Raw genomic sequence first — 27,897 nt, forward strand, 5'->3', positions numbered from 1 at the left:
TGATTGGTCAGAGTCCGTGTCCGGGTTGGGGGCTGTGATTGGCCAGGGTCTGTCTCGGCCTCTGATTGGCCGGAGTCCATGTCCGGTGGGGCGGTGGGGCTGTGATTGGTTGGTTTAGCCTCGGGGCGGGGGCGGGGAGCGCGGGAACGGTGAGTCTCGCGGGCGGAGAGCGGCGGTTGGTCGTTCGTCACTGTGTTTTTTTTTGAAAAACTGCCGGTAAAGTGCCGTTATCCCGCGCGGGAAGCGCGGGGGAGAGAGGGAGAGACCGACCGACCGACCTGGTGAGTTTCACGGGAGGGAGGGAAAAAAAAAGGGATTTTTTTTAAAAAAAAAATTAAATTAAATTCATTCATTCATTTCGCGCGACCAAAAAGGAAAAAAAAAATCCCCTCCAGATTCCTGCACTCGGCGTTTTTACAGCGATGGAGACTTTTAATCGTTTTTTATTCTGGTTTCGGTTTTAAAAGTTGGTGGCGGTTTGAACCCTCCCCTTCCCCCCCCCTCCCCCCACCCTCACCTCACCCTCCTCCCTCACTCCCCCCCCCCCTCACCTCCCCTCACCTCCCACCCTCCCCCCCCACTCACCTCCCCTCCCCTCACCTCCCCCCCCCCCCCCCCCACACTCACCCCTCCTCCCTCACCTCCCCCTCCCCCCCACTCACCCCTCCCCTCCCTCCCCACTCACCTCCCCCCTCCTCCCTCACCTCCCCCCCCCCCCACACTCACCCCTCCTCCCTCACCTCCCCCTCCCCCCCACTCACCCTCCCCCTCCCCCCACTCACCTCCCCCCTCCTCCCTCACCTCCCCCCCCCCCCACACTCACCCTCCTCCCTCACCTCCCCCCTCCCCCCCACACTCACCTCCCCCCCTCCCCCCACACTCACCTCCCCCCTCCCCCCCCCACTCACCTCCCCCCTCCTCCCTCACCTCCCCCCCTCCCCCCCCCACACTCACCTCACCCCTCCTCCCACTCACCTCACCCCCTCCCCCCCACACTCACCTCCCCCCCTCCCCCCCCACACTCACCTCCCCCCCTCCCCCCCACACTCACCTCCCCCCTCCCCCCCACACTCACCTCCCCCCCCCTCCCCCCACACTCACCTCACACCCTCCCCCACTCACCTCACCCCCTCCCCCCCACACTCACCTCCCCCCTCCCCCCCACACACTCACCTCCCCCCCACACTCACCTCACCCCCTCCACTCACCTCACCCCTCCCCCCCTCACCTCACGCCCTCACCTCACCCTCACCCTCACCTCTCGCCCTCACCTCTCGCCCTCACCTCACCCTCACCTCACCCCCTCCCCCACTCACCTCACCCCCTCCCCCCCCTCACCCCCTCCCCCCCTCCCCGCCCTCACCTCACCCCCCCACTCACCTCACCCCCTTCTCCCCCCACTCACCTCCCTCAGGTTAACGGTGTGGACGATGTGCTGCGCTCCTCCCCTCCCTGCTAAATAGTGCGCCCTGTGTCTGTGAAGGGAGCAACATCTGGCAAGAGGGCAGAGTGGTCACAGAGCCTTGTTCTGTGGTGGTGGGGGGGGGGCGGATTAGCCATAATAATAATTTGACCTTTTTGAAGCTGATCATTTCGTGAGCGTTACTTGTCTGCAGTTTCTGACGAAACACGTGAGACACTCGTGAGAATGTTTCGCCCACAAAATATACAGTCACTCCACTTGACAGCCTATTTCTGTGAAGCGCTTTGAGACGTGATAAGGTGCAATGTCCAATGCAAGGATTATTATTATTATTGTTATTGTTCAGTATATTGTAAATAAACTTCATTCAGAATTGTACCAGAGCTAACCAGTTGTGTAAGAAAAGTGTCAGTGATTGTAGGTCCTTTTACTGACCATCAGCGATTTAACTCGGAATTGTTGTACCCCAGTGATTTACATTGTTCAAAAAGAAACTTTGAAGGAAAGTTCAATAAGAAGCAAAACAAGTGAACAGAAATGGAATACGTATTGGTGTAAGACGAACCACTTAAAATCGTACAATGACTTTACCATTTTTCTATCTTTTTGTGTCATAAATAGGCTGAGATGGCTGAGCCTTTTGAAACAGGTTTGTTCGATATCCCTGACTATGACCAACTGGAAGATGAAACATTTCCACCTCTTCCTCCTCCTTCATCTCCTGGACAGATAGAAGGCAATAGTGGTAAGCCATTATTAAAACATATATAGCAGCATATATAAATAGGTCTTTTGACAAATGTTGATTTGAATGAACTTTTTAAAAAAAACAAAGGCCAGAACGTTATCAACTTGTTCTTTACATTCTTTGGCTTTGTTCCAAATGGGAAAACTTTGAAGAACAATTTGTACTCCTGCTGCTAACCACTGCAATGAATGCAATCATCTTGGTATTATCAAACTAATGCATAAACATACTGAGCTGGGAAGTGAGCCTCTAAATTGGCTGTGGTTCTTTTGATGTGTTATTGTTGAGTCCTTGTATCAGTCTCCTTGTGCTACTGTACTTCTAAGAATATCAGCTGTAATTAAATAAATGATTACAAATGTTTGGGTAGACATTATGGCTCTGCTCTTTGCAATATGACATCCAGACTAAGGTTTGTGCAGCGTGCTACCTGGTGGTTGGAATGTGGTACAACAAGCCACAGATAAATACGATGTGGCACCAGAGAATTAACTTTTAACACTTCTCCCCAGAATACTCTCATCTGGGAAGAAAATGTGAGGGCGGGGGAAAAAAAGTAAAAAGTGCTGAGGTACTTAAAACAAATGGTGTATTTTTTTTGAAGAGTGCTGTTTCTGCAATAGGCTTGCTTCTGATTACTGTGGAGTTTCTTATGCATTGTGTCTGCGCTCTGCTCTTGCACAAGCTGTGATGTACCAGAGGTGTGTGTTCTCCACACACTGCCAAAACTTTTGTAAAGTGGATATTATAGCTCAAACCAGCAGATTGTTTAATGAAATAAAACTTTACTAAAGGTGATAAATGCAATGATGCCCCCCCAAAAGGTTCATAACACAGAGAAATAATCCCTATGTTGAAGGTATATTCAGTTTTTCTCTTTGAAATTATTTGGATCTCAGTTGTGGGCTGATATCAATGTGGTGTTCTGTATTATTCTACCTTTAGATGAGGAAGCTGGAAGAGCCAAAGACCAAGATCCACCTGTGGTTGTCAGGAAAGGAGTAAAGAGACCACAGCCCAAACTAGATGCTCACAGGTAACCCATGCAAACTTGGACTGCCTCCTTGGTTTTCTTGGTGTGACTGTGATTCTGGGTTGAATGTTTTTTCCCCTCAAAGCTTGTATAGAAATCAATTACCACTATTGTTTGAGATCTGATTTTTAAATGTTTTTTTCAGGTTGACTTCAGAGCGAGGATTGCCAGCGTTACGGACTATGTTCAATAATGTTCGTTTTAAAGGGAAAGGACACGAGGCAAGATTATGTTTTGGTTTATTCGCTGTTTGTGGATAGAATAGGGGTTATTCTGCTCTGTTCACTAAATAATATTCCTTATATTTGATCTAATATCTAAAGAATCAGTCTCGACATAAATTTAACTAATTAAACCAGGCTGTCTATTAATGCTACAGGCAGTTTGTTTTTATTTTGCTGTTGCATGTGCTTTCATTCACACTATAAAGACGTTATGTTTTTAAATATTAATATTATTTAAATGAGCAATCACCATAATTTTATCCTGTCATTTGCCATTGTTGACACTAGAGAATTTCTGATAGAACCTACTTGTTACTTGTTCATTCTCAGTAAACTAGATTGTGTGCCAGGTTGCAATAATAATAAGTATTTTGTAGTTTCTTGGGACTGCATTGGGCTGATTTTGCAGGAGCTCATTAGTAATTATAATTCCATGCTTTTTATGTTATGAGTCTTATTTATTTCTCTCTCTTTCACTGTTTCTGGTTTAGACTGAGGATCTGAAGACTCTGCTTCAGCACATGGAGCACTGGGCTCACAGATTGTACCCGAAGCTACAATTTGATGAGTTTGTAGATCAAGTGGAGTCTTTAGGTAGTAAAAAAGAAGTTCAGGTAACCATTGATGTTAAGCTTTTAAGTATAAAGCCACTTTTTCTTCAGTGGGGTGAAAATGTTTTTAAATTAATTGACCAACTACATCATCTGTATATTTTGTCTGGAAATTAAAACACTGAATGAAATTGGCTTTTTTTAAAAAAAAATGTATTTCAGATAGCAATAATCTTCAGTGCTGTTGACAGACATGGAAAGATGATGATAATAATCGTTATACTTAGTACAGCACCTTTAATGTCAGGAGGATGTCCCAAAGCACTTCATAGCATATACTGTAAAGTGAAGTCACTGTTTTCATGTTATTCATATTTCTGCTTATTAATGAGAATTATCCCAATATTTCTTACTCCATATTTTTACATTTCAGACCTGTTTGAAGAGGATTCGTCTTAATCTACCTATCACACATGATGATTTCATCTCTAAAGAAGGCAAGGGCCCATTCAGGTCTTTTGTTAGTATACTGTAAAAGGTTTTATACTGTATAGACAAAACAATGAATAGCAAGGCATATTACACCACCTAATTTATTTTTTGTTTGTTATTGATTTTATAGTGGATGATTAATTTGCTATAGTGGTATTCTCTTACATATTGCATTGTTTTAATCTGTGTTTTTCATTGATCTCCACCGTTGCTTGGTTAACTCAGCACACATTGGGAATTTAACCTGCGTAGTTCTTTTTTGCATACCATAATTGGACAGACACAAGATTAAATTAATTTGTTCCAAAATGTTAATTTTGTTTTACAGAGGTAAAAGAAACGGATGATCTGCAAATTGATGGTGATCTAGAAAACTCGTTCAGTGGGAGACCTAGTCAGGAGGCAGCAGAACCTACTCCAAGCCCAAGTGTGCTCTCTGAGGAGCAGCGGCTGAGGATGGAAAGGAACAAACAACTCGCACTAGAGAGGCGACAAGCCAAACTGCACTCGGCAAATCAAACACCCAGAAATGGTAAAACTGATCTTTAGTACGCTTTTAAGGGCAATAAGTAGCTAATTGATGTTTCCATTAAATCCTAATCATGATGAAACTATAGATGAGAGATCTACAATGTGCTTAAAATCCTATGGGCTTTAACTGAACACATTACTAAAAATCACTATTGAACTGTAAGAGCAACTAGAGATAGAAATTCAAAGTAGACTTAACTCTTGGGCAGCACTATAAATAGTTATATTGGTGTAGATGTGTTGCTTAGGTCTATGAGATGTTCTGTTTTATATGAATACATTGCCTGTAGATTGATGCGTGGGCTTCTGGGGAACCTAATCAAATGCTGCACATGAATTGGGAAAGGTAAATTCAGTTTCAATATGCAGTCTCTGAAAAACAAGCTTTCTGGTGAGAGTTGCAAAACTATCAATATTGGTTCTGAGTTGTGCACAAAGCGACATTTTGGCTATTTCTGGACTCCCTAGTTTGGGAATCCAAATACTTCCCGTTAGAGCCGTCCATCACTATTTTCATTTAGTTGAAACTGTTTGCCAGAGGTACAAAACAAAACTAAGTTCTTGCATGCATTTGTCTTAACGTTACTCATTGTATGTTTAGATCTAGGTCATTCTCAGCCAGCAACTCAGTCCATGGAACTGAACAAAGTGAAGATCGTGGAGAGTCCACATGTGTTTGATGGTGTAGATGTAGAAAATTTAGAATCTCTAAAAGAGAGAACTGAAACAGTTGACTCTTCTGAACGAGATCAGGAGCCTGAATGCCCAGCGATAGAGGAAGATCTTACTATGGAAACTCTGGATGCTTCTACTGAGGTAACTGAAGAAACAGACTCTTCTAAATCAATCCAGGAATCCAAAACAGAAACGGCTGAAATCTCTAATATCTCTCTGGAGAGAGCAACCAAGGTGGAAAATGTAATCACGGGAACATTAACTGAGCCAACAGATGCTTTGAAACCAATGTTGGAGCAAGAATCCACCAAAGAGGTTGACTGAACACGTTTCTTGTGAAGTCTTAAATTGCTTATGATGGTTGTTAAAGGTCTTAGTAACTAGAGGTATATGACAACTGTATATATAGTTCATGTATTCTGGTTGAGCAATGAAGCTTTATTCAAGGAGTAAGGTATGTGACTACATGAAGGATAATTCCTTCATTGTTTTCACAAGAGTACTACACGCTGATCACAAAGTGCTTATTTTTACTCCCAGCTTTCTGCAAGACGGGATTAACCATAAAATCCATTTTGTTTAGGGTTTCACCTTTGCTGTTCACTATTTAAAGCTAGAAATCTTTTTAATTCCCAGGTATTGAGTCTGTCTCAATGTGCTTGGGGCCCAGTAATCCTGTCCATCACCTTCCCCTTTTTGGTGGTAAAGTGTTGGAAAGAAATTATCACCAGAAGGTCACACACACGCCATTTTCTCTTTGTAGTTCTATGTGGAAGTTCAATGAACCCTGTTATTTGGTATATTCTGTGATGTAGGTGGTATAAACCACCTTTATGAAAGTTCATATATCAAGGGAAAATAATGACATGAGACTTTTTGTAGTTAAATGCTTCTGAATAAAAAATATTTACATTAAACTCAAATCAGTTCACCAATTGTGAATTTCTACATCAGTGCAACTGGCACACACCAGCCTCATTAACCAACATTTCATTTGGTCTAAATAAAAGCTCTAAAATCCCATTTTCTTTACTTCTAAAATGCTCAACTAACATTGAGGGGAATTAGAAAAAAAGCCTCCAATTCTATGTATGTTCTTTCACAGCTGCTGTCACAAGTGGTGCAATTCCACATCATTTACATTAAATCACAGTATTTTACCAATTAAAAGGAACTTTAAAAACAACCATATCACTCATACAGCTTTAACATCCAAAAGTGCTAATTCCCTGATTTCTTCCAGCAGTGAGTACAGGCTGTTCCCTTGGGTCTGGCAGTATTCTCGGTCTTCATCTCTGATGGTTATACTCCGGGCATGTTCTTGAGCAAGTTGTGCCTCTTCAGCAGATCTGATTACATCCTGCACTAAGTCTGCTTTTGAAGTGGCTGCTGTTCCATGCAGTGGTTCTGTCTGTTGTGTCTTGTGGGGCTGGTTGCTGATGATGTCCAGTTTGATGCTGTCAGGATGGGATCGGGATGATATTACAGATATTCTTACCTTTTGAGGAAGAGGAAAGAATTTTAAAAAGGTAAGCATATTTTATTATCTTCCTGGGCCTTGTCCACTAGTTCATGTAGGTGATCTCTATCCTTAGTGGGTTTTTTTTAACTAAAATCACTTTCTTCCTTGAGAAAACGTGGCTGAGATTCATATATATTTACCATGTATTGAAGTTTGGGCAGGAGGCACTGACCTAGCACAATGGACACTTTGAGACGCTTCGAAGACGTGATAAGGTGCTATATCAAATACAAGGATTATTATTCTGAGCTCAGAAAAGAATAGTCTTAAAAACAAATCCCTTTCTGACCACATATTTTTTTCCTGTAACCGCTGAGACTGAGCTTTCGTCTCTATGTAAAGAGAAACCACTACAGGAATCTATCCCAGCTAAGAAAGGCTAACAGATCGATACTCAGACTTGTATCTTTCTGATGTGTATGGCTTGATGCTGCCCAATAGTGCTGGTACCCATTGGGCCATCATTGTAAAAACAAATTATATCACAAAAAGCACTTGTTGTTCTTTACACTAATTCACTCCCCAGTACAATATGCAGAATTGGAACCTTACAGTGACATGCTCAAATAGAGTGAAGGTCATAGATCCTCCTCCAGCTGTAGTGCAGATAACTTTGTCTCGAAGGCGCCTGAGCGAGCCAGGCTTCCATTCACACGTTCCATCAGTCTTTGCAGAAATTACATGGCCCTCTTTGTTCTTCAGGTACACTGCGCCTTTTATCCCATACCTAGATTACACGACAAGTCACTCAAAGACTAAAACTTTTGACCATGAACTAAGTTCAAAAACTGGTAATAAGATGTCGACTCAGGGTATTATTGAGCACCCACCTTGCTACATACACCAGAACACCATTTGCTCGTATAGAATATATGATTCCATCCGCTGTACATTGGTCATTGGTAAACGGGTCTTTATCCTTGAAGTACATACATTGGAAAAGTTCTACGGACTGCTTCTGTGCACAATGAGCAGCCTAGGAAAGAATCGAAACTGACTTAAGCTACAATACTAAATTCAGAAGTCTGACTAGGTTCTCATTATCAGTTATTTACACGGCTTATCATCCTCACCTTTCTCAGTTTACAAAACTCAATTCAGATTGTTCAAGAAGAAAACCTAACCAAACAAATTACCGGCCACAAACTCAACAGGGACTAACAACGTAGTCAATGTTTGTCAGAGCTACAACGTCTGCCCATCCACAACCAGCTGTAACAAAAGATTTTATAAAATTTAAGAACTTGTCAAAATTATCAGATTAAAAAGGATTAAAGCTAATCTAGTTTGCTGTGTTTAGCAATGTAACAGGAGAACAGTTTTACTTGTGCTTCATGTTCAGTTTTACTGAAGAGCTGAAGATCTAAAAATTAAAAGCAACTGCATTACCAACTAAAAAAAAAAGTTAGTTATGTGTGTGTTTTACCTTATTCCTGTTGTTGATATGTTGACATAACTCCTCCAAATCCTTGTTGCTGAGCAATGGTTCTTCTTGTTCCAACTTCTTATCCTTTGATATCGCTGACATCAGTAGTCTATGTACCACTATGTCTGCATATCTCCTGATTGGGGAAGTGAAGTGAGTGTATTTTTCTAAGGCAAGACCTATGACAAACACATGGGGTTAAGTGCATACTAAAATACACAAATCCCTGCCTATGTCTGACCCATGTTAAAAAACGTTAAACGAATTTGGAAAATGATATTCCTTTCACAAACTGTATTTAACGTTTGATGCCCAGTTAATCGGAAAACATTTTTTCTTTCTTCCCTATGGAAAGCACCTATCTCTGCATACCAGAGATTGGGATCTTATTGTCTAGAAAGATCTCAATCATATTTGCCTCCATTGTTCCAACTAATTGGGTAACGACTTACTTTCTGAACTAAAACACAGTTGGCAAGTGGCTGCTGGACTACATGAAAATAACTCAAAATTCTAGGCTCTCCAGCTAAAAATCTCAAATGTATAATGTTATTCGTACATCTAAAATCTGCTACCATAGCAACCCGTTTCCATGAAAACCCGACCGATGCATTTTGCAACACAAAGGATAAAGACAGATTAAAAAGGATTAAAGCTAATCTAGTTTGCTGTGTTTAGCAATGTAACAGGAGAACTGTTTTACTTGTGCTTCATGTTCAGTATTACTGAAGAGCTGAGAATCTAAAAATCAACATGGCATGAAAACGTATTTATTTGAGTCTCCTATTTAAATAAAACCTGTAGTTTTGTGATATAGGAATGGAGCCATTAACATTTCAGATCAAACACTGTTTCATAATACGCCTTATGAAAATAAAGCTACTTCGGGTGTAAAAAAAACAATCATTGTAAGTGGGGGGGAGGTGGGTCATTATTAGTTTTAAATCAATAGAAATGGAAAAGGCAATGTGGTTCGTCTAGGACATAATAATAATAATCCTTACATTTGACAGTAGTGCCTTATCACGTCATTGAGATATCTCAAAGCGCTTCACAGAATATATTGTAAAGTGGAGTGACTATGTATTTTGTGAAAGATAACACGGTAAGAATGAGGTATGTGCACACAACCTGCTCAGGTATTCTTTGTTAGAGGGAGGGAGGGGGTGGAAGGAAGTTATTTATTTGGGTGGACAACTTGATGAATTCCATAAATACTTTGCACAGATGCTCCATTTGGATGATTAATGAACAGTCTGCTGATACACGCTGTCTGCACTCACATGTGAAGAATGAATATCCATTTGGGGGAGATACTGAAGGGTGGAACCTTACTCCAGCCTGAGTTATTAATTACCTTCAGGAGAAGGTGAAAACTGGAGAGAAGGGAGTTCAAGAAATCTTATTTTAGCAATGTTTTTAAAATTTTAATCAAACACAGATTTGAAGTAAGAGTGGAGTTTATAATTCTAATCTTCGTAACGCCTGAAATCACTCCGATTCCAACAGAGTGTCTGCAGATTCAGTCAAGTGATTTCTCAACAGACGGATTTCTCAACAGAAGGATTATTATTATTTCATAAAGTCCCAAACATCTAAGACGAGCTACGCTGGTGATTATTTCCCCACGCTGCATTCTATTCTCTGTAAATCGAAATCTGAGGATATGGAAATGTTAACGTCTATGCAGATTTGCTGTACCATAATGATAAAACTCTTCCTGCGAGTAGGAGCCAGTAGAAAAGTAGAGGGCATTCGACATTGCTTGTGTGGCCATAGATCGCAGCACTCTGTTAACCAAAGGGTCATTCACATCCTCCGCTTTGTCCAGGGAATCAGCCAGAGCTTTGTTCGACCTGAAATTAGTAAAAACAAAATGCCTTAAAAATTAGAATTTTGGGGGGGATTTTCCACCAAATATCTCAAAGCAGATCTTGGAAATGTGACGCTCTGTAATAGTCATGTAAATACAGACTTGACATGAGTAGAATTCCGATTGACCAAAAACCTCTCCTGATTGGAACACAAAATACTACTTTTAATGCTCAGCGCCATATACAACAACTACTTGCGTTTATATAGTGCCCCTCACACACGAGCATCCCAGAGCGCTTGGCAGTGGTGGAGCCAGGGGGAGGTGACCGTAGGCACGCTCGAATGATATTCACTGCATGGAGATCTTTCGTCCACAGACACTTTTCGATTTAACAAAACTAAATTGCTTCTTTCTGCAAAATACACTACGCCTGTTTTCTGGTACTTTATGAACCAGTTAGTGAATGATTAAAGGCTGCAGCATTCTGTCCATAATATATAGGAATCGTGCTCCAGAATAATCCCAATTCACTTGTTTCCTGGCACATTAATTATAGACATAGTCAGAATTTGACAGCTCTGTTATTTCACTGATGGGTACACTCGTTAATTATTACCAAAGGTTAATCAAGCTACAGCACAAGTATGAAATTGAGCCATACAGACTCACAAGGTGCCAGGTTTGAATCCAGGTCTGGACTGAATTTACTTCAAAACAGGTAAGACGAGCATAGGGTGGGGCATAGGAAGGAGAAATAAATCATCCAGTGACTGCATGTGTGCAGACGTTAGATAAGATCAGGAAGTGGGGATTTGGCTGTAATGATCCCCACTTGCCCTTTCTCCATTGTTTTCAGTTGATTCCTAAACCAAACTTTTATCTTCCGATTTTACACCTTAAGGCACTAATAGCCAACTTGTGGCCCGCGGGCCGGAAGTGGCCCCTGAGGCCTTCAAGACCCCCCCCCCCCATTCTTGATTGAATGTTTGTGGCGTAAATCGAGAAACATTCAACCAAGAACACTCCCATGCTCTCTCTTTCTCTCTCACACACACAAACACACAAAAGCGCACAGTCTCTCCCGTTTACCTTGTGTCTATTTTGAATCCTTTTGCCTTTGCGCACTCAACCAGCGCAGTGAAGAACTCCTGCTGTGGCGAAGGGTGTCGACGCAGCAAAGCCTGGTGAGGGAAGCTCTCGGTTATCTTCTTGGCCACCCAGTGGTTGGCCATGATCATGCACTCGGCCACCGTCTCGTGCACCTCCAGCGGCTGTTTGGGGACCAGGTCGTCGATGTTCTTCTTCTCGTCCAGCTGCACCCGCACCTCAATCGTTTCAAGCTCCAGGGCACCTCCCAGGTCACGTTTGGCCCGCAACTGCCGGGCGATTTCAGTCAGCTTCTCCACGGCCCACGTCAGCTCGTTCAATTTGCGCTGTCTCTCCTTCACATCCGTCCCTTTGAGCTCGGGGATGTCCTCTGCCACCTTGAGGTACCTGTCCAGCAAAGCCTGTGCTGCCTCATATTGCAACTTGTACGCTGACCTGATAATCGTGCGGCCAAACCAGACCTTGAGGACTTCATATTTGCCTTTGTCCAGTTCCCACAAGACACTCACTGCGTACCTTAAAGTGAATGACGAGGTAAAGCTGAGCACTGATTACAAAACAAGTTGAGAAGAAGTCACAGAAGAAAAAAAAACAGAAAATATAAATATAATTTAAATCCTCCTCCACCAAAGCAGGATTTTTTTTTCCTTATTTACATTTTGTATGTCAGCCGCGACAGATTTATTTACCTGTCAGTTTCTCCAAGTAAAGAGCACAGATCAGCACTTAGGATCGCTGGCAACATGTAATAGCGTCGATCAGCTAGATAACAAGTGGTTGCCCTAAAAGGAAATAACACGAGTTGGTGCAAAAGCTATGTACAGGTGAACTTTTATTCCCAATAACTTTCTCCTTAGATGGCTCACTAGTGGAGAAATTTGATACTGAGCAGTATATCATTGAGTGAATTAGTGATCTTTTTTGACTTAGGAACAGACTTTCACACAATCAACAGGATGATTTCTACCACACTAGATCGCAGTCTAAATCCACGACTGCTTGTGGGACCCTGCTGTGTGCAATTGGCTGCCGCGTTTCGCCCACAGAATACAGTCAATTCATTTTATAGTATATCCTGGGAAGCGCTTTGAGGCTCGAGGACCTGTAGGACCGTTACAGATAGGAGTCCCAAAATATCTTATTTTAATGATGTAGGCTTGGGGTTAGAAGTATATGGCTCAGTTTCACACCAGGTAATTAGTGTCTTTAACAAGTGAGACACAGAGACAGCAACTTTTAAGACAGCGATTTTGCTGCTAGTTAGCTGCATTTGTACAATCTCACAATAACCCTTAGGAATCTGTTGTTCTCTATCTGATTAGTTAACCTCTTCCATTATGTAACTAACTTTACCTCGATCTTGCCTCCAGATCTGCATGCGAGTTGAGTTTGACAAAATGGGAGACATCTGCGATATGGACGCCCAGCTCCAGATTCCCATTGGCTAATCTTCGGACGGAGAGCGCGTCATCCACATCCTCGCAGTCCTTCGGGTCAATGCTGAAGATCAGGTGAGTTTTCCGCAGATCCACACGGCGGGCCTGCTCCTCTGTGTCCATTTTCCAGGGATTCTCTGGGGTATTGACGGGCATTTCCCGTAGCTAGAGTGGGAGAGGCAGCAAGTTCAAAGTGTGCGCCCCACACAAGTGCAGGTACTTTTTTGGTGCTTGCGAAATAAAAGTGATCCGTGAGCAAGGAAGCTCTGGTGTATGACACCAACTGACAAGAGACCCGAGCCCCAAGGCGATGGGGTGTTGTAGCCGAGGACACGGACTCGAGACAGTGAGACGTACATGGCTTTTGCAGAACGAGTTACACTTCACATCCTCAAGATGTTTTTTTTTCCCCCAACGCCAATACCGTTAGTGCTTTCCTAAAGAGCTCTCCGAGAATCAGTGATATGATTTTACACATCAATACAATATTTCAGTCTTCAATTCAATACAATTGTCATGTCAAGGCCACTTCTATTTTTTACACTATTTTAAGATCGGATTTGCTTTGGGAACACGGTTGTATGTATTGGCTATAGTCTAACGTTTAACATCGCCTGCTCTCAATAAGCAAAATGAATAAAGAGAGAACCTGGGCTTCGGAGAACGGGCTGATTGAGATGCTGTTTTCTACAAGAATGGCCGCGATTTCCGTCTCCAGGTCTCCGGCTTTCCCGAGAACTCTGACAAAGTGTCCGTTGGGGTAAAGCGAGGTGGAATCCCAGGAATCGATGCGCACAACTACCCGGTAATCCTGTGACATTGGGAGATTATGACGATTATTATAATAATAAATAATCAGCGTATTAAAAAGTATATATGGAATGCTCAGAGAGGGGGATGCGGACAGGGGAAAATGGTCTTAGATATTCCTACCTGAAGGGATTCAGCTTGCTGTGTGGCGATCCTTATTTTAGGAATTCTGTAATCCCAAGGTGTTACCAGGATCTTCCGAACATTTTTACCCTGGGACTGTACGTCGTCTTTGGGTGGGAAAGACACGACGTAATCGCGCCAGTTCCTCTGAATAATTCCAATGACTTTACCTGCAGATCAACAAGACGTAGCAAGTGTAGTCGAAAACGCTTCCCCCACTCTGGTGTAATCGAGGTGTGTGAAGTATTAAATACAAACTATTAAAATATATGGGCAAGGGGAATTTGGCTGGAAAGGGAAAAGGGGATTATGCAAAAGATTAAAAACATTTCACTTCAGTTTCTCCGCTGCAGTATTAATAGTAAAAAAAATTGTAAGGCTACGGGAAAGAGCAGGGGAGTGGGATGAGTCGGTAGCTCTTTCAAAGAGTCGACATAGGCACGATGGGCCGAATGGCCTCCTTCTGTGCTGTAGGATTTTATGACTCTAAAATAATGGTGGTGACCTTGTTAGTATGAAATTACCTGTGGGCATTGGTTCGACCTCAGTCTCTTCTGAGGCCTTCTCTTCAGACTCCTTCTCACACAGTACGGACACTCTCCCCGTCCACTCGCTGCGTGGCAGCAGCTCCACAGCCACCACGTCCCCATGGGCAGCTCGATTCCGAGCCTTCGTGCCGTAGACCAGCAGGTCACTCTGCAGCTCTGGCAGACAAGGACATGTCATACAAAGAGGTTGCTTTCTTCCAGTACATAAAGAGAGAGAGGAGAGAGAAGTGGAGAATATTTACCTGAATTTTTATTATTCAGTCCCTGGATGCGAACAAAGGCTTCCAACTGGGATCTGTGCTTGTTGACGTTCAGAACACCCTAAACACACAAAGCAAATTCACGCGAGAGGAAATTATTTTAAATAAACTCTAGTTCATGGTGTGGGAGTAACTCACTGCATGAATCACTATCATAATAATAATAAACCTTGCATTTATAGCGCCTTATGTCATCAAGATATACAACAACAAGATATCTCAAAGCACGATATACTGTCAAGTGGATTGATGGTGTATTTGTTGTTGAAGCTATGAGATACTTTTCCTTAATATCAAATGCAAGTATGATAAGTTAGTACTCGTTACAAAAACAGATAAGAGAGCTGGAAGCAGATTGCCTATAACTCTTGACTGGAGAATTGTGTTGGATCTACCTGTTTATCAAGTCAGATATCTTTAAGTCCTATTTTATTATGAGATAAGTTGAATTATGCATGTGGGAACAAGTGCTTTAATATGTGATCCACGCTACACTTGGGTATAGACAGAGGTTTGCAGAATCTGCTGTACCCAAAAGTGTGAGGGAACTGAATTAATATCATCTGACACAATGATTAGCCCTTTCCTTTGCTTTCCAAGGCACCATTACCTTTACCTGGGGGAATGCTTAACCTGCTTTCCAGGTTTCCACTGATACAGCTCTTCAAGTGAATGCAAATTCATAATAATAGATGCTGAGTAACAGCAACAGATTCATATGGTTGTTGCTTAACTGTAGAAAAACAGAACCACCTCAAACACTGCACTGAAAATGATTGTGTAGTTTGGGTGTAAACCTGGGCAAATGGTCCAGTTAGCAGCAACTGATAATGAAAATCAATCGAATTACAAATACTGTACAACTGATCTTCCTAGGTTTCCATCTGTGTAGCCTGTAACATCAAAGTACAAGTTGAAATCTATTTTGTTAATCAACGTTAACTTGGATTTGACATAGCTTCTTTCACATTGGAAGGTTGTCTTGAAGGGTTTCAAAGAATATAGTGTAAAGTGTTGTGGCTGTGTATTTTATAGGTGAAAGCCTTAATTATTACTGGTGTAAGACAACATTGATATAGAATTTTTAAAGGATTATTCAATGATTGGATGTTACAATGGAGGTGACAATCATTTTAGACAGTGTGTGTACACATGACCGACTGGACTTACCTGGATGTATCTTCCAGATTTGATTCCAGCTTCGAGTATTTCCAGAGGGAGATGTTCTGGATATTCTTTTCCATTCTTTTCCTGACTTTCGCTCTCCCTTTCTTTCCGAGACTGAACTAAGGATTCATACAGTTCATGTATAGATTCCAGGTCAGGCCAAAAGTTCTCCAAATAATTCTTAAAAAAAAAGGTGGGAGGCAGTTTCAAATGTGAGGCTTGAGTTGTTTTGCTGAGTACAATCATTTCAGCTATGAGGAGAACAGACTACATAAAAGTCTAATAACAGAGGCCTAATGAAGTTCTCTTCTTAAAAAGTTTTAATTGCTCATTCTTTACTCCTGCTATTTTCAGTAATATAATAAATAATCCTTGCATTTGATATAGCACTTTTCACATTTTCTAGATGTCTCAAAGCGTTTCAGAATATATTGTAAAGTGAATTGACTGCATATATGTGGGCAAAATGCGGCAGCCAATTGCGCACAGCAGCGTCCCACAAACAGTTGTGGATTGAAGTGACCGATTTATTATTGTTTTTTTTTTCTCTTGAGGGATTATTATCGGGTGTGTGGAGTAAGGAAACTCGCCCAAGGTTTTGCCCTGACCTGCTGGGAATCGAACCCAGGTCTCTCGCTTGCCAGGCGAGTACTCTGAGCTACAGGACTCCAGTAACACTAATGCCATCTAGAGGTAGAACTCGACCATTCCCATTCACAAGTCTGCATTTTCATTGACTGCTGCAAAACAGGCCGTTTATCAATGGCACGTTGTTGTAAAAAAAGGACTCTGTAAAGTACAGTTGACTAATTGCATAAGAGTCTGATATATGCTTTTGCAATGTATGAGATGTAGATTGCCACTGGATTTAAAGTTTGTTGAATGTTGACATTCATAACTGAATAAAAGGGACGTTTACCCAATATTTAACCAATAATGTATTAGCTGACTGATCGGCTCTTATAGGCAACACAGAAATGTACAGTACCTTAAAGGATACAACAAACACACCATCCGTTTCATTCCCATACTTCTGAATGGCTTCCATGTCTTCTGTTACCATGACAACTGGCATCAGGCCTGCAAAATGGTTGTAATACCAGACTGTAGCGTAGTAAATGCACCTGAAACAGATAAATAACATCAGTTTCTTTGTGTGGCTCAGAGGCGAGAGTGCTGTTCTCCCTCAGCCAAAGGCTGGTGATGCCGTCTCTCCAATTCTCTGAATTAGTGGATCAGTTTTGTCACCGTCTCACTCTGATCTCAAACAGCTAAATCAAAAATTCAGAGCCATTTCCCAACAATTACCTATGAAGCTGTGTGTCGTTGCAATGTTATGGGAGTCATATCAGATAGATGTATTATGATATCAAACCATGTAACAGTAACAGACCTGGTGTACCATCTTTCCAGAGGCTCTCCCTGCTCCCTTGGCATGTACGAGTACTGTTGGAATTCGTTGAAGAACATAACGCAGTCGTGGCGAGCATCCTTCAGCAAGTTCCTCAGCTTCTTGTACTGTCTGCAACGAAAAAAACTCGTGGGCAGTCAGGTCAGTTTGGACCAATTCACTTTTCTCTTAAGCCTTTGATCCCACTCTCATCGCAAAACCTGCCTACCTACACATTGTTCCCCAGCCACAGAAATCAGGAGGTGACCTGTCCCAACCTGGACTGTAGCACATTACACCTGCTCACCAGGAGCTCTGTAAACAAGTGCAGGATTCACTTTACCTACTGAGTTTCCTCTCTCCAAACTTTAAAAATGTAACCTTATGGCAGTTCAGATTCAGTTAAACTTCTCCCTTGGTGACTTACTTTCCTTGTAAATTTTGAAACAACTCTCTCCATCTGAGCTTCACTAATGTCCTCCGAAAAAGCTTTACATTTCTACAAAGTTTGGACACTGCCGGGCAAAATGTTCCATTCATCGGCAGCTAACCATACGGGAGATCTTCTCTCATATTCAGATTTTACCCAAAGGCGATTGCTTTCAAGGTCACAAACAGCTCAGCTTCTCTGATTGCTTCCAAGTTGCTTCTGAGTAATTTTTTTCATGTCAGACACGAGTTATTTCTGAGGCGCTTCCATTTGACACTTCAAATAGTACGGAGATAGAAGCATTTGATGATACCACTTTAGTGTGATTTAGTACAATGTAACGGTGGTCACAAACACCTCATCCCTTCATCCTCCAATTGTGTGTGTATATATATAATAAATAATTTCCCTACATCATTCAGTGAAATGATACAGCGAAAGGGCTTAACATGATTGAGCAGTGGAGTTTGGAGCAGAAGGTTATCAGTTTGAAATACAAGTGGGTTGACTAAACTAAGGATCATCTAAAATATATATTATATCCTCCTTAAGGAGGTGAAGGGTTCCCTAAGGTTGAACTAGCTCAAAGGAGATGTCTTGTAAAACCAGGCAAAAGTAAAGCAATTCAAGGCACTGTTGAGGATTCATCAGCCTATTTGGCTTGTTGGTGAGGCTGAAGAATCGTGGATGTGTCCTCAACTGTGTCAAAGCCCTAACTGGTAAACAGGCCACGCTGAATAGGTACTGGGTAATATTACTGCTGGTTGAGAAGGACTGGAATGCTCTCAGGTGTGTCTTGTCTGCTGTTTATTTTTTAAATTCTGCACACTTACCATTAATATTACAATATGGTTTTCTTTAGCCATATTGGTACTGATTGAGGGGAGAAGGAAGGGGCGGAGGGGGGGGGAAACTAGGTTAGCATATGTTCCTTTCACCTCAAACTTGGGATCAAATTCAACCCTGGCTAAAATAATCCTCTCTTACATCTTAAGAGCCCTATATAATGAATTTTGGCTTTGTTTCTTAGTGGGTGATTCCACATCATAAAATCGGCTATAAATTTGACTAAAATTGGCAATCTCACCCAGGGAAGTGGCAAGGGCACATTTTAAAAGAATTCAGAGATTTTTACAGAGAATTTTCAGTGTCTGATGATTCCCCCTCTGCCCGCCCCCCCCCCCACCCCGCCTCCCCAATACCCTTGCTCTTTGTCTTTTGATCTCCATTATTTAAAAATAAACAAGATTTTCATTTCCATTCATAAATTGCAGCGACGTTTGTGAAAAGGTCTGACAATTCATTAGAAAAATAATTCAAGTAAAAGGCGGAGGAATGATCTTGGATGTCCTTAAAAGGTTGTAGTGAAAATACCAACTGAAACTAAACTGTATCACTGAGTACAAATGGCCATAAGGTGCTCGGTGGGAAATAAATGAACAACAAGTTTAAGATTAACTGCAATCTGTTAGGTTGATGATTTATGATTAAAATAGCCCAAGGCCTTTAACAGACGCATAATCCTCAAGGGAAACCTTCTGGAAATGTCAGTGGGGAGTTAATTAAAAGTATTTTACTTAACCTTTTGATAACTGCAGTATCTATCACGACTTGAAAATCAAAAATATAAGATTGTTTTCTACTTATTCCAAGAATATTGCAAGAATCATGACGCCCAACGTTTGACTGAACACATTTCTCAAACGGTCATCTTGCGACATACACTGAATGCAGATAGACAACACCCTCTCTTATCTCTGTATATGTTAACCTTCAATCAACCAATAAAGAATGCTTTTGCCACACGTACTTATAGGGAAGCGCTCATACACACATTCATAACATCACAGCTCGACTACCCAAACTCCCTGCTCGTTAGCCTCCCCAACTCCTCTCTCCATAGGCTACAGATCATCCAGAACTCGGCAGCCTATGCCCCCTCAGCTTGAGTCCGAAACAATGATTGTCCAGCGCCTTGGGATGTCCTCCCGACGTGAAAGGTGCTTTACAAATGTAATTCTGTTGTTGTTGTTATCACGCCTCTGATTTCCTGTGACCTCCACCCATCATCCTCTCCTAAACATCTGCTCTAAATCAGAAACTCACAGTGCAATGAATCATGACACACCAATACACAGCACCAGTGGGCTGCTAAATCCAATCACTTTCGTGTAAAGAATATGATTTTCTTAAGTGTTTTCTGTGGAATCGACACTGATTGAATTGCTGGAAAAATAATTAAATGGACTCTGGTGCAAATAGGTTATTTTTCTCACAACAGAAACACTGATCCAAGCATGAAATCTCCTGACAAGCCTTTTATCGGGATTCAAGTGTAATACTGTTAGAAACTATTCAATCTTCACTCTTCAGGTTTCAGGTTTACGGTGTAGCTGTATCTGAATTCCTCAATGAAAATAAGAATCATTGAATTTTAGAGACAGAACTCTATTCAACAACAACAAATTACATTTACACAATACCTTTCACGTTGGGAGGACATCCCAAGGCACTGGATAGTCAAGGATTTGAACCTGTGCTGGGAGTTAGGATGAAGAGCAGTGGAGGGCAGGGAGGGTGAGAGGTTGACTGAAGGCACAGTCGAAGAGGAAGGTATTCAGTCCATTTAGTTCCACCTCCCTGTGTTTTTTCTAAATCCTTTTACATTTTTTCCTTTTCTAATATTTCTCCAATTCCCTTTTAAAAGCAATATTGAGTTGTATTTCAACATTCGACTCTAATAATCCTGTGTGTAAAATAAGTTCTCCCAAACTCTCCCTACTTTTTTTTTGGTGATGCTCTTAAAATCATGCCCTCAAGTTTCCAACTCACCAACCAGTGGAACGACAATAGCTTGGCTTTCACTCAGTAATCCTCTCAACAACATAACTATTGAGTTAGGAATTACAATGGAAAGTACCAACACAATGTGAAACAACACAGTATTCTAAAAAAAAATTCTGACTAGTTGCTCTCAAAATATGGTCTAGATTTAAGATATGACCTAAATTTCCCTCCACGCATATGGCACCCTAGCTTCACTGTTAAATTTAGAAAATGTCACAGAAGTTGAGATTGGCTCCCATGGTTTCTTAGCTGGGAGCTACTGGCATATAAATTGCAAGAATTTAGAGTTCCTAACTCCTACAAAGATTAAATGCACTAACACTAACGGCCCAATTTAAGCAGGACTAATTTAAATTCTCTAATAGAGAGGTTGCAGAAGTATAAATTTCTAAAATAAAATTTTACATTGTTGTGCAGTTTTGTTTAAGACACCACAAACTAAGCAATATTAGTCCAAAGTGTTACTAAGGTCAGTCAATGCATCTGGAAGAGAACAATATATATTAATAAGAAGAAGAATCTTTGTGTTTGAAATAGTGCCTTATCACGTCAACGAGACACCTGAATGACCTTCACAGGATGTACTGTAAAGTGGATTTACTGTGTATTTTGTGGGTGAAATGCAGCAGCCAATTGTGCACAACAATGTCCTCAGCTTTTATTGCAAAAGCCATGGAGTGAGTGACCAATTTTATTTAGGGGATTGTTGGCCAGGACACCGGGAGAGAAACTCCCTTCTCTTTTTGAATAGTGCAACGGAATCTTTAATATCCACCTCAACAGGCAGGTGGGACCACGGTTTAAAGTCTCATCCAAAGAACGGCACCTCCAACAATTTCAGCATAGTTTGGGTGTAACGTGATAGGGAGTGAGAACAGGTAGAAGCATTAAGCCTGCTCCTCTACTTTATCAGATCATGGCAGATCTTTATCTAAGGTTTGAGATAAGCAGCACCTCTGACCTGCGTCCCTTTTGATGCTGTACAGCCTGGCATGCCGTCTGCATGAAGACAATTCCTCGCAGTTCTGGAAACTCCAGTATCTCGAGATAATCCTGCACCACCTTCCAGTCAGGTATCACAAAATGAGTCACATCTTCAGGCAGCAACTTACCCTCTGAAATATAGTCAATTTTACAATTAAATGCTTATAAAAAAACATTTGCATGGAAATTACCATTAATACTGTATTTATTCATGGCAGATTATGCTCATTAAGACCATGTCTTCTATTACTCAGTCCCATTATAACACCTGCCAAACGTTCTACCAGCCTACAAATACACAGTAACTACATTTCAAAGTAAACCTATGAAGCACTTTGAGACATCCTTCCAACGTGATTAGGCACTACACCAGATGCAAGGATTATTACTATTATTATTACCACCAGCACACGCACTTTAGTGCTGAGGACAGCCATCAAAATGTCTGTTGGTTTGTTTGCCACTTTTTATTCCATATTAATAATTTTTTTCAACATTCACATTTATATTATGCCCCTTATAAGTCATAATAACACATAAAGTCACAGCAAGCATGTGACATGGGGCTGTCACTGGATCGTTTGATCAGTAGTACCCTGACTGTCTGCACCTAGTCTTTCATCCTCTCTAAATAGAGAAAGGAGTGATGTCTACTTTATATTTCTAATTAAATGTTAGAACCATAAAATTAAGGAAGCAATTTAAAAATCAGAATTTATTGTGCGATGCTAAATCTTTTTTATGTGGTTCCGTTTCATCTCAAACCCTTGCCAAAAAAGTTATCAAATAGTAAATCTCTGACAAACAGCAAATGTGAGGGTTTTTTTAAATTAAAAAAATCTGCATTTTGTAACTAGGATGGATCATTAAATATAGAAACTATTGCAAGAACTTAGTGAATTTCACTGCTAGCGCTGTTTTGTGTTTTTTAAAAAACGTATTGCTTTCTTCCCCTTCTTTAGGAACAAAATAACATTTTTAAACATTGAAAATGTCAGTCGACAGTTCAAAGCCAATCTTGTTAGAAATTATAATGCAATCAATGCTTCAGTTCAATAAAATTTTATTTTCACTCAAGTTGAAATGGCAGGATAGGGAAAGCAGGTTAAATTGATAACTCCAGAAGCCAGAAAAAGTAAACCACTGCGACTCTTCCAGTGACATTACAAGCCAAGATAGCGCAACAGCTGTACGAACATGTGCGCTGGATGCGCCTGTTCAGATGGACATTATAAAAAAAAATAATTTACACTAAGTTTCCACTTCAAATAATAATCCTTGCATTTGATATAACAACTTATCACATAGTTGAGATGTCTCAAAGAGCTTTACAGGATATGAAGCTCCTGTGACCAATTTTATTTGGGGGATTGTTGGTCAGGACACCAGGAGAGAGTAAGCCCCTTCTATTTGTTTGAATAGTGCCATTGAGGTCTTTAATATCCACCTGAACAGGTTTAATGTCGGACAAAGCAACACCCCCTCCCACCCCCGGACTGTATTGGAGTGTCATCTTATTAGACGATATGATTCCAAGTCCTGAAGTGGGATTTGAACCTACGACCTTCTGACTAAAGAGGTAAGAGTTATATCACTGCCCCAGGCTGACGCACAAACACGCAGCCAGTGACACTGTATGCAAACCCTGTGCAGCGCTTTTGAGGTGCTGTGGACATGAGAGGCGCGGTGTGGAAAGCATGGGTTATTATAATAAAAATAATTAGATATGGCACCATATCACGTCTTCTAGACGTCTCAAAGTGCTTCACTGCATATACTGCAAATTATTATTAGTGAGTGTGGCCATGGTTACTGGGTGCTGCCCCCCCCCCCCACCGTCCCTCACCATACGTTACCTTCTAAACCCCCTACCAACCTGCTCGCTCCCTCCTCTCAGCGGGCTCCTGCCTGCTTCACGTCTGCCCCACTGCCTTGCCCGCCCCAACCAATGGCGGTCGGGCCTTCTGCCCCCACCCTCTGGAACTCCATCCTGCTGTCCCTCCGCCTCGTCCCACCGCCCCCACCCCCTCACCTCCCTTCAAGACCCATCTCAACTCCTTCAAGACCCATCTATAGACCCTCCTCTTCAACCGAATGTGCCTTCCATCAACCCCCCAACTTCGCCCCCCCCCAAATTCCCCCTTCCCCCCCCCACAATTCCCCCTGCCCTCCCCCCCCCCAAATTCCCCTGCCCTTCCCCCCCCCCCCACAAATTCCCCCTTTGGCCTCCACACCCCCAACGGGTCTGAAACACGGATTGGATTGCCCAGCGCCTTGGGACGTCCTCCCGACGTGTAAAGGCGCGGTGTGTCAACTGCACAGCTGCTGCTGCTGCTGTTGTTGTTGTTGTTACCATTGTGGCACTGCGCCTGGCACAGGGAGCTGTGACAGGGCACCGAGTCCCTCAGGTAATGTTCCCTCACAACGCGGACAGACTTGCCCTTGCAGCTCCTCAGGTGCAGCGTTTTCTCCGTTTTAATCATGTTTTAATGGGGGGGGGGAGGAGAGAGAACAAGCCCCGTGAGGTAACAACTAAATCCTTCCCGGCGGGGCTTTGTCAAACCCAACCCCGCTCCTGACTGCCTCCCTGGCGGCCATTTTCCCTCCTCTCCCTCCCGCTCGCTTCCGTTGGCTCCTCGTCACCCGGAAGTACCTACCCCCCCACCCCCACCCCCCGGGGGCCAACCGGAAGTGAGCGCATCGTCAGGGGGCGGACGCCCCTCACACTGCGGGGCAAGGGCCGGGCGCAGCCCACTGCGCAGGCGCGGACCCTGGCTTTCGTCACGTTTGAAGACCCTCCCCCTTTTGAAGACGCCTCTTGATGATGACCCGCCCCCCCCCTCCTTTGAAGACCCTCCCCCCCTTAAAGAGCCCCCCCACCCCCTTTCGAAGAGCCTCTCCCCACCCCCCGAAAACCTTTTCTGACAACCTTTTCTAACCTACATTGGCCGCTCCCCCCTTTACCCGCAGGAGGCGAGAAATAATATTGGGCCACTTTGGGGCGAGTCATTCCTGGACACCCGACTCACTCCACCTGGACGGACGGACGCCATCAACACAACAACAACAACAAGATTCCATTTATAAAGCGCCTTTCACGTCAGGAGGACGTCTTTGGAAGCACCGTGCTCGCTTTCGCCTGCGTCGCACGCAGTCACTACACTTCCCCAAAGACGGCGAGTCGCCCTCCCACCCCCTCCCCGCACCTGAAAAGAGCTCTATCAAATGCAAGAGAAATGCAAGGATTTTTACGATTGTTGTTGTCGTTGTTGTTGTTGTTGCTGCTGCAGGCAGCCCGGCTGGCTCCACATATTGCACCAAACAATTGCGCTTCGCCACTACTTAGGGTTGCTGCCAAGTTTTCCAATCGTGTTTGTCCAAGTTCCAAATGAAGGGTAGCGAATGATACCAGTGATGATTCTTTGCGGTCAAATGACTTTCCTTTAAGATCAATGACACCAAGGCATATTATTTGGCTATTGCACGTAGGAGGAAGTTTACTCTGCATGTTAATGAAACCAGTAGGTCTTAATGAAAAACGGCGATGGGGTGGAGCATTTTGAGATAAGGAACTATATCAAATGCAAGGAATATTATTATTATTATTGTGTTTAGAGAATTGGGGAAATAATTCAATTAGTTCTAGGTCTTTCAACCCATCTGTGGTGGAGCAAAAGACTTGATAAAGTACAAGTAATGTATTGCATCTCACTGTACACTGCAAGTGAGGAGACAACTGATGGAAGTCAGCGCAGTATGGTGAGATTTGCAGTTATATTTTTTTTACTGGGTGGTTCATGGCTGATAAATATTCGCGATCCTATCGCTCGCAATGATTTGGAGGCGATGAGGCTAAGGCTCACCGACGTGATAAGGTGCTATATCAAATGCAGGGATTACTATTATTATTATTATTCTCCATCTCCATTGGCTGCGGCGTTTCGCCCACAAATATACAGTCAATTCACATCACAGTATGTTCTGTGAAGCGCTTTGAGACGTCTAGAAGACGTGAAAAGCGCTATATCAAATGCAAGGTTTCTTCTTATTATTATTATCTTCCAGTTCGAAACTGTGGAGTCCTGTAGCTCAGTGGTTAGAGCACTCGCTTTGCAAGTGAGAGACCTGAGTTCAATTCCAGGCAGAGGGCGAAACCTTGGGCAAGTTTCCTCACTCCACACAGAGCCTAATAATAATCCCTCCAAAACCAAAAACAATAATAAATTGGTCATTTTCAATCCACGACTGTTTGCGGGACAGACGCTGCTGTGCGCAATCGGCCGCCGCGTTCGCCCACAAACATACAGTCAATTCACTTTACAGTCTATTCCGTGAAGCGCTTTGGGACGTCCAGAAGACGTGAAAAGCGCTCTGTTCAAATGCAAGGATTATTATTATTATTATTATTCCTTCGTTCCTGGTTTGCCCGCACGGGGGCGCTGCGTGTCTGGAATCCTCCCAATCCCTTCAGTGCTCAGCTTCAGCTGCCAAAAAAAATGCCACTGTGCTATTTTCTTCGGAAAAGCAAGAATTGTATAGTATATAGACACCTCCAAACATCTTGCAGCGCGTAAGCAGCAATAACTTTACTCATAAAAAAACACCCGCTTTGCACGTTGCAGGAACTTCTCTTTGACCTTCAGCCTTCAGCTCTCCTCTCGACTCTCTACCCCCTCCTCGCTCCCTCCCTTCCCTCCCCTCACCCTGACCATTTCCCCCCTCCTCGCTCCCTCCCTCCCCTCCCCTCACCCTGACCATTTCCCCCCAATGCTCGGGTCCTGACCCAACTGTACAGCGCCTCGGGACGTCCTCCCGACGCGAAAGGCGCTCAATAAATGGAATCTTGTTGTCGTTGTTGCTGTTGTTGTTGTATCTGCCCTCTGCTCTGGGACAGAGTCAGATGCTATCTTATTACTTCCTTTTGCTACTTCCTTGCAGTATCTTTTGCAGCACTTAGTGTTTAGCCAAACGTTGCCCCTGACTTTATATGAAAGCCAAAGCAGATGCGTTGACTGTTGGGAACCCCTTGGGTCATACACTGGGAATGATGACAATAATGCAATTTTTTTTTTTTTAAAAAAGGTTTCCAAAAAAGGAAAATCGGATTGCACTTCGGTGGGGTTCGTCTCAACAGGTGATGGCGAGGGGGGAAAATTCAGCCTCGGCAGCTTACGGTACTTTGTGGATGATCAGGAAACTCCGGAGTGAATGGGGATCAATTGCATCGATGATAAATAATCATGTGGGTCACTCTCAGCGCAGAGAGGGGTTTTAATGCACTATTATTTAGCAATCAGAAGCAGTCCAGCTGCAGCGTCTTGGTCGGTAAGGACACACGTTGCACTGTTTTGCTGTCTCTGTGGGTTGGTGTCGGTGTTTGAGCTCTCAGTCCCATTCGGAGAGGCAATTAAATTGATCGATCGATGTGCAAATTCTGTGAACGCACTCGTGTTGGCTCTGTGCTGTCGGATGCGGACACGGTGATTGCATCTCCATCTCTCTCCATCTCTCTCCACGTTGGAAGCTCCACAGAGGCGTTGGATTTGGAGGAGGAGAGGGTAGGGGGTGAGGGTGAGGGTGGGGGGTAGGGGGTGAGGGTGGGTGGGGGTGAGGGTGAGGGTGGGGGGAGTTCTTGGGCAATTCACAAGTGTGTTTCTTGGGTCAGATGCACAGCAAACCGTGACCAGGCGGAGAGGAGAATAACCTCACCGAGAAGTTATGTTGTAGTGTTGCATATGATGCGAGAATAGACCAGACAACAATATGCACATTATAGGACCGATGTGCAATCTAACAGTGTTACCACCGTGAAATGCTCTCCACAAGACTGAGACCCGATTTGAGCTCAAGAACTCGGCTGTGAGTACCCGTTAAACCGCGTCGTTTGCGCTGCATTTTAGCGACTTTGGAGGAACGGGAGATGCAATTTACGGTGTTCCCGATTTTGCATCGTCACATCACAAGGAATTAGTTCAGGAACACCTGCAAATCGCAGCTCTCCCCTTCAGTTCACAGCAGAATAAATCAGAAAGCTAACTCGGATTAGACAAATTGGCCACACACCCCACCCCACCCCACCAAATGGACATTAAGAATGAATTTGTTTCTTTTTTTTCTTTTACACACACACACACACACACACACAGAGGTGTCTCGCAAATGTGGACATCATTCAATGTTTAATACGACTTGCGGATTAAAAAAATACATGGGGGGGGGGGAAAAAAAAAGCACACTATAAAAATTCTGCAGGCAGCCTGGAAGGTGTCCCAACATGATGTCTTTGCAGGAAAATGCTTGTAACAGGGCCTTTTAGGACTATTTCAGGAAGTGAGGCTGTCAGGAAAAACTCCC

At 42.9% G+C, this 27,897-nt stretch overlaps 2 protein-coding genes across 4 annotated transcripts; one reads left to right on the forward strand and one right to left on the reverse strand.

Annotated features, from left to right (window-relative positions):
• The first annotated feature begins 125 nt into the window (after window positions 1–125).
• Window positions 126–6,611, forward strand: tipin (timeless interacting protein). Of its 2 annotated transcripts, none has more exons than XM_007905415.2 (8): window positions 126–149; window positions 2,045–2,168; window positions 3,117–3,207; window positions 3,350–3,425; window positions 3,920–4,042; window positions 4,413–4,476; window positions 4,800–5,003; window positions 5,604–6,611. In XM_007905415.2, the coding sequence occupies exons 2-8, from the start codon at window positions 2,051–2,053 to the stop codon at window positions 5,999–6,001; spliced, it is 1,074 nt and encodes a 357-aa protein (XP_007903606.2). In that variant the 5' UTR covers window positions 126–149; window positions 2,045–2,050; the 3' UTR covers window positions 6,002–6,611. The 2 variants fall into 2 exon arrangements, with proteins under 2 accessions (XP_007903606.2, XP_007903596.2); XM_007905405.2 differs by lacking the exon at window positions 126–149 and adding an exon at window positions 158–281.
• On the reverse strand, window positions 6,551–24,178 carry dis3l (DIS3 like exosome 3'-5' exoribonuclease). 2 transcript variants are annotated; one of them, XM_042343052.1, is made up of 17 exons: window positions 23,897–24,178; window positions 21,521–21,674; window positions 17,286–17,414; window positions 16,881–17,016; window positions 15,896–16,072; window positions 14,708–14,786; window positions 14,442–14,621; window positions 13,918–14,087; window positions 13,634–13,795; window positions 12,902–13,149; window positions 12,238–12,330; window positions 11,531–12,064; window positions 10,327–10,481; window positions 8,626–8,804; window positions 8,030–8,175; window positions 7,752–7,926; window positions 6,551–7,175 (listed from the first exon to the last, which is right to left on the reverse strand). In XM_042343052.1, the coding sequence occupies exons 1-17, from the start codon at window positions 24,024–24,026 to the stop codon at window positions 6,873–6,875; spliced, it is 3,150 nt and encodes a 1,049-aa protein (XP_042198986.1). In that variant the 5' UTR covers window positions 24,027–24,178; the 3' UTR covers window positions 6,551–6,872. The 2 variants fall into 2 exon arrangements, with proteins under 2 accessions (XP_042198986.1, XP_007903612.1); XM_007905421.2 differs by lacking the exon at window positions 23,897–24,178 and adding an exon at window positions 23,420–23,443.
• Window positions 24,179–27,897: the final 3,719 nt, after the last annotated feature.

Source organism: Callorhinchus milii, unplaced genomic scaffold (assembly GCF_018977255.1).
Source record: "Callorhinchus milii isolate IMCB2004 unplaced genomic scaffold, IMCB_Cmil_1.0 Scaffold22, whole genome shotgun sequence".
Classification (NCBI taxonomy): domain Eukaryota; kingdom Metazoa; phylum Chordata; class Chondrichthyes; order Chimaeriformes; family Callorhinchidae; genus Callorhinchus; species Callorhinchus milii.

What these genes read in the sequence shown, in the direction of transcription:
- tipin (XM_007905415.2), top strand. Translation starts at nt 2,051, where the DNA reads ATGGCTGAGCCTTTTGAAACAGGTTTGTTCGATATCCCTGACTATGAC. An exon ending in CCCAAACTAGATGCTCACAG is followed by an intron (nt 3,208 to 3,349) that starts GTAACCCATGCA and finishes TGTTTTTTTCAG; the next exon opens with GTTGACTTCAGAGCGAGGAT. An exon ending in TGATTTCATCTCTAAAGAAG is followed by an intron (nt 4,477 to 4,799) that starts GCAAGGGCCCAT and finishes TTTGTTTTACAG; the next exon opens with AGGTAAAAGAAACGGATGAT.
- dis3l (XM_042343052.1), bottom strand. Translation starts at nt 24,026, where the DNA reads ATGATTAAAACGGAGAAAACGCTGCACCTGAGGAGCTGCAAGGGCAAG. An exon ending in GCCCGTTCTCCGAAGCCCAG is followed by an intron (nt 13,150 to 13,633) that starts GTTCTCTCTTTA and finishes CTCCCACTCTAG; the next exon opens with CTACGGGAAATGCCCGTCAA. An exon ending in TTACTTGGAGAAACTGACAG is followed by an intron (nt 12,065 to 12,237) that starts GTAAATAAATCT and finishes ATTCACTTTAAG; the next exon opens with GTACGCAGTGAGTGTCTTGT.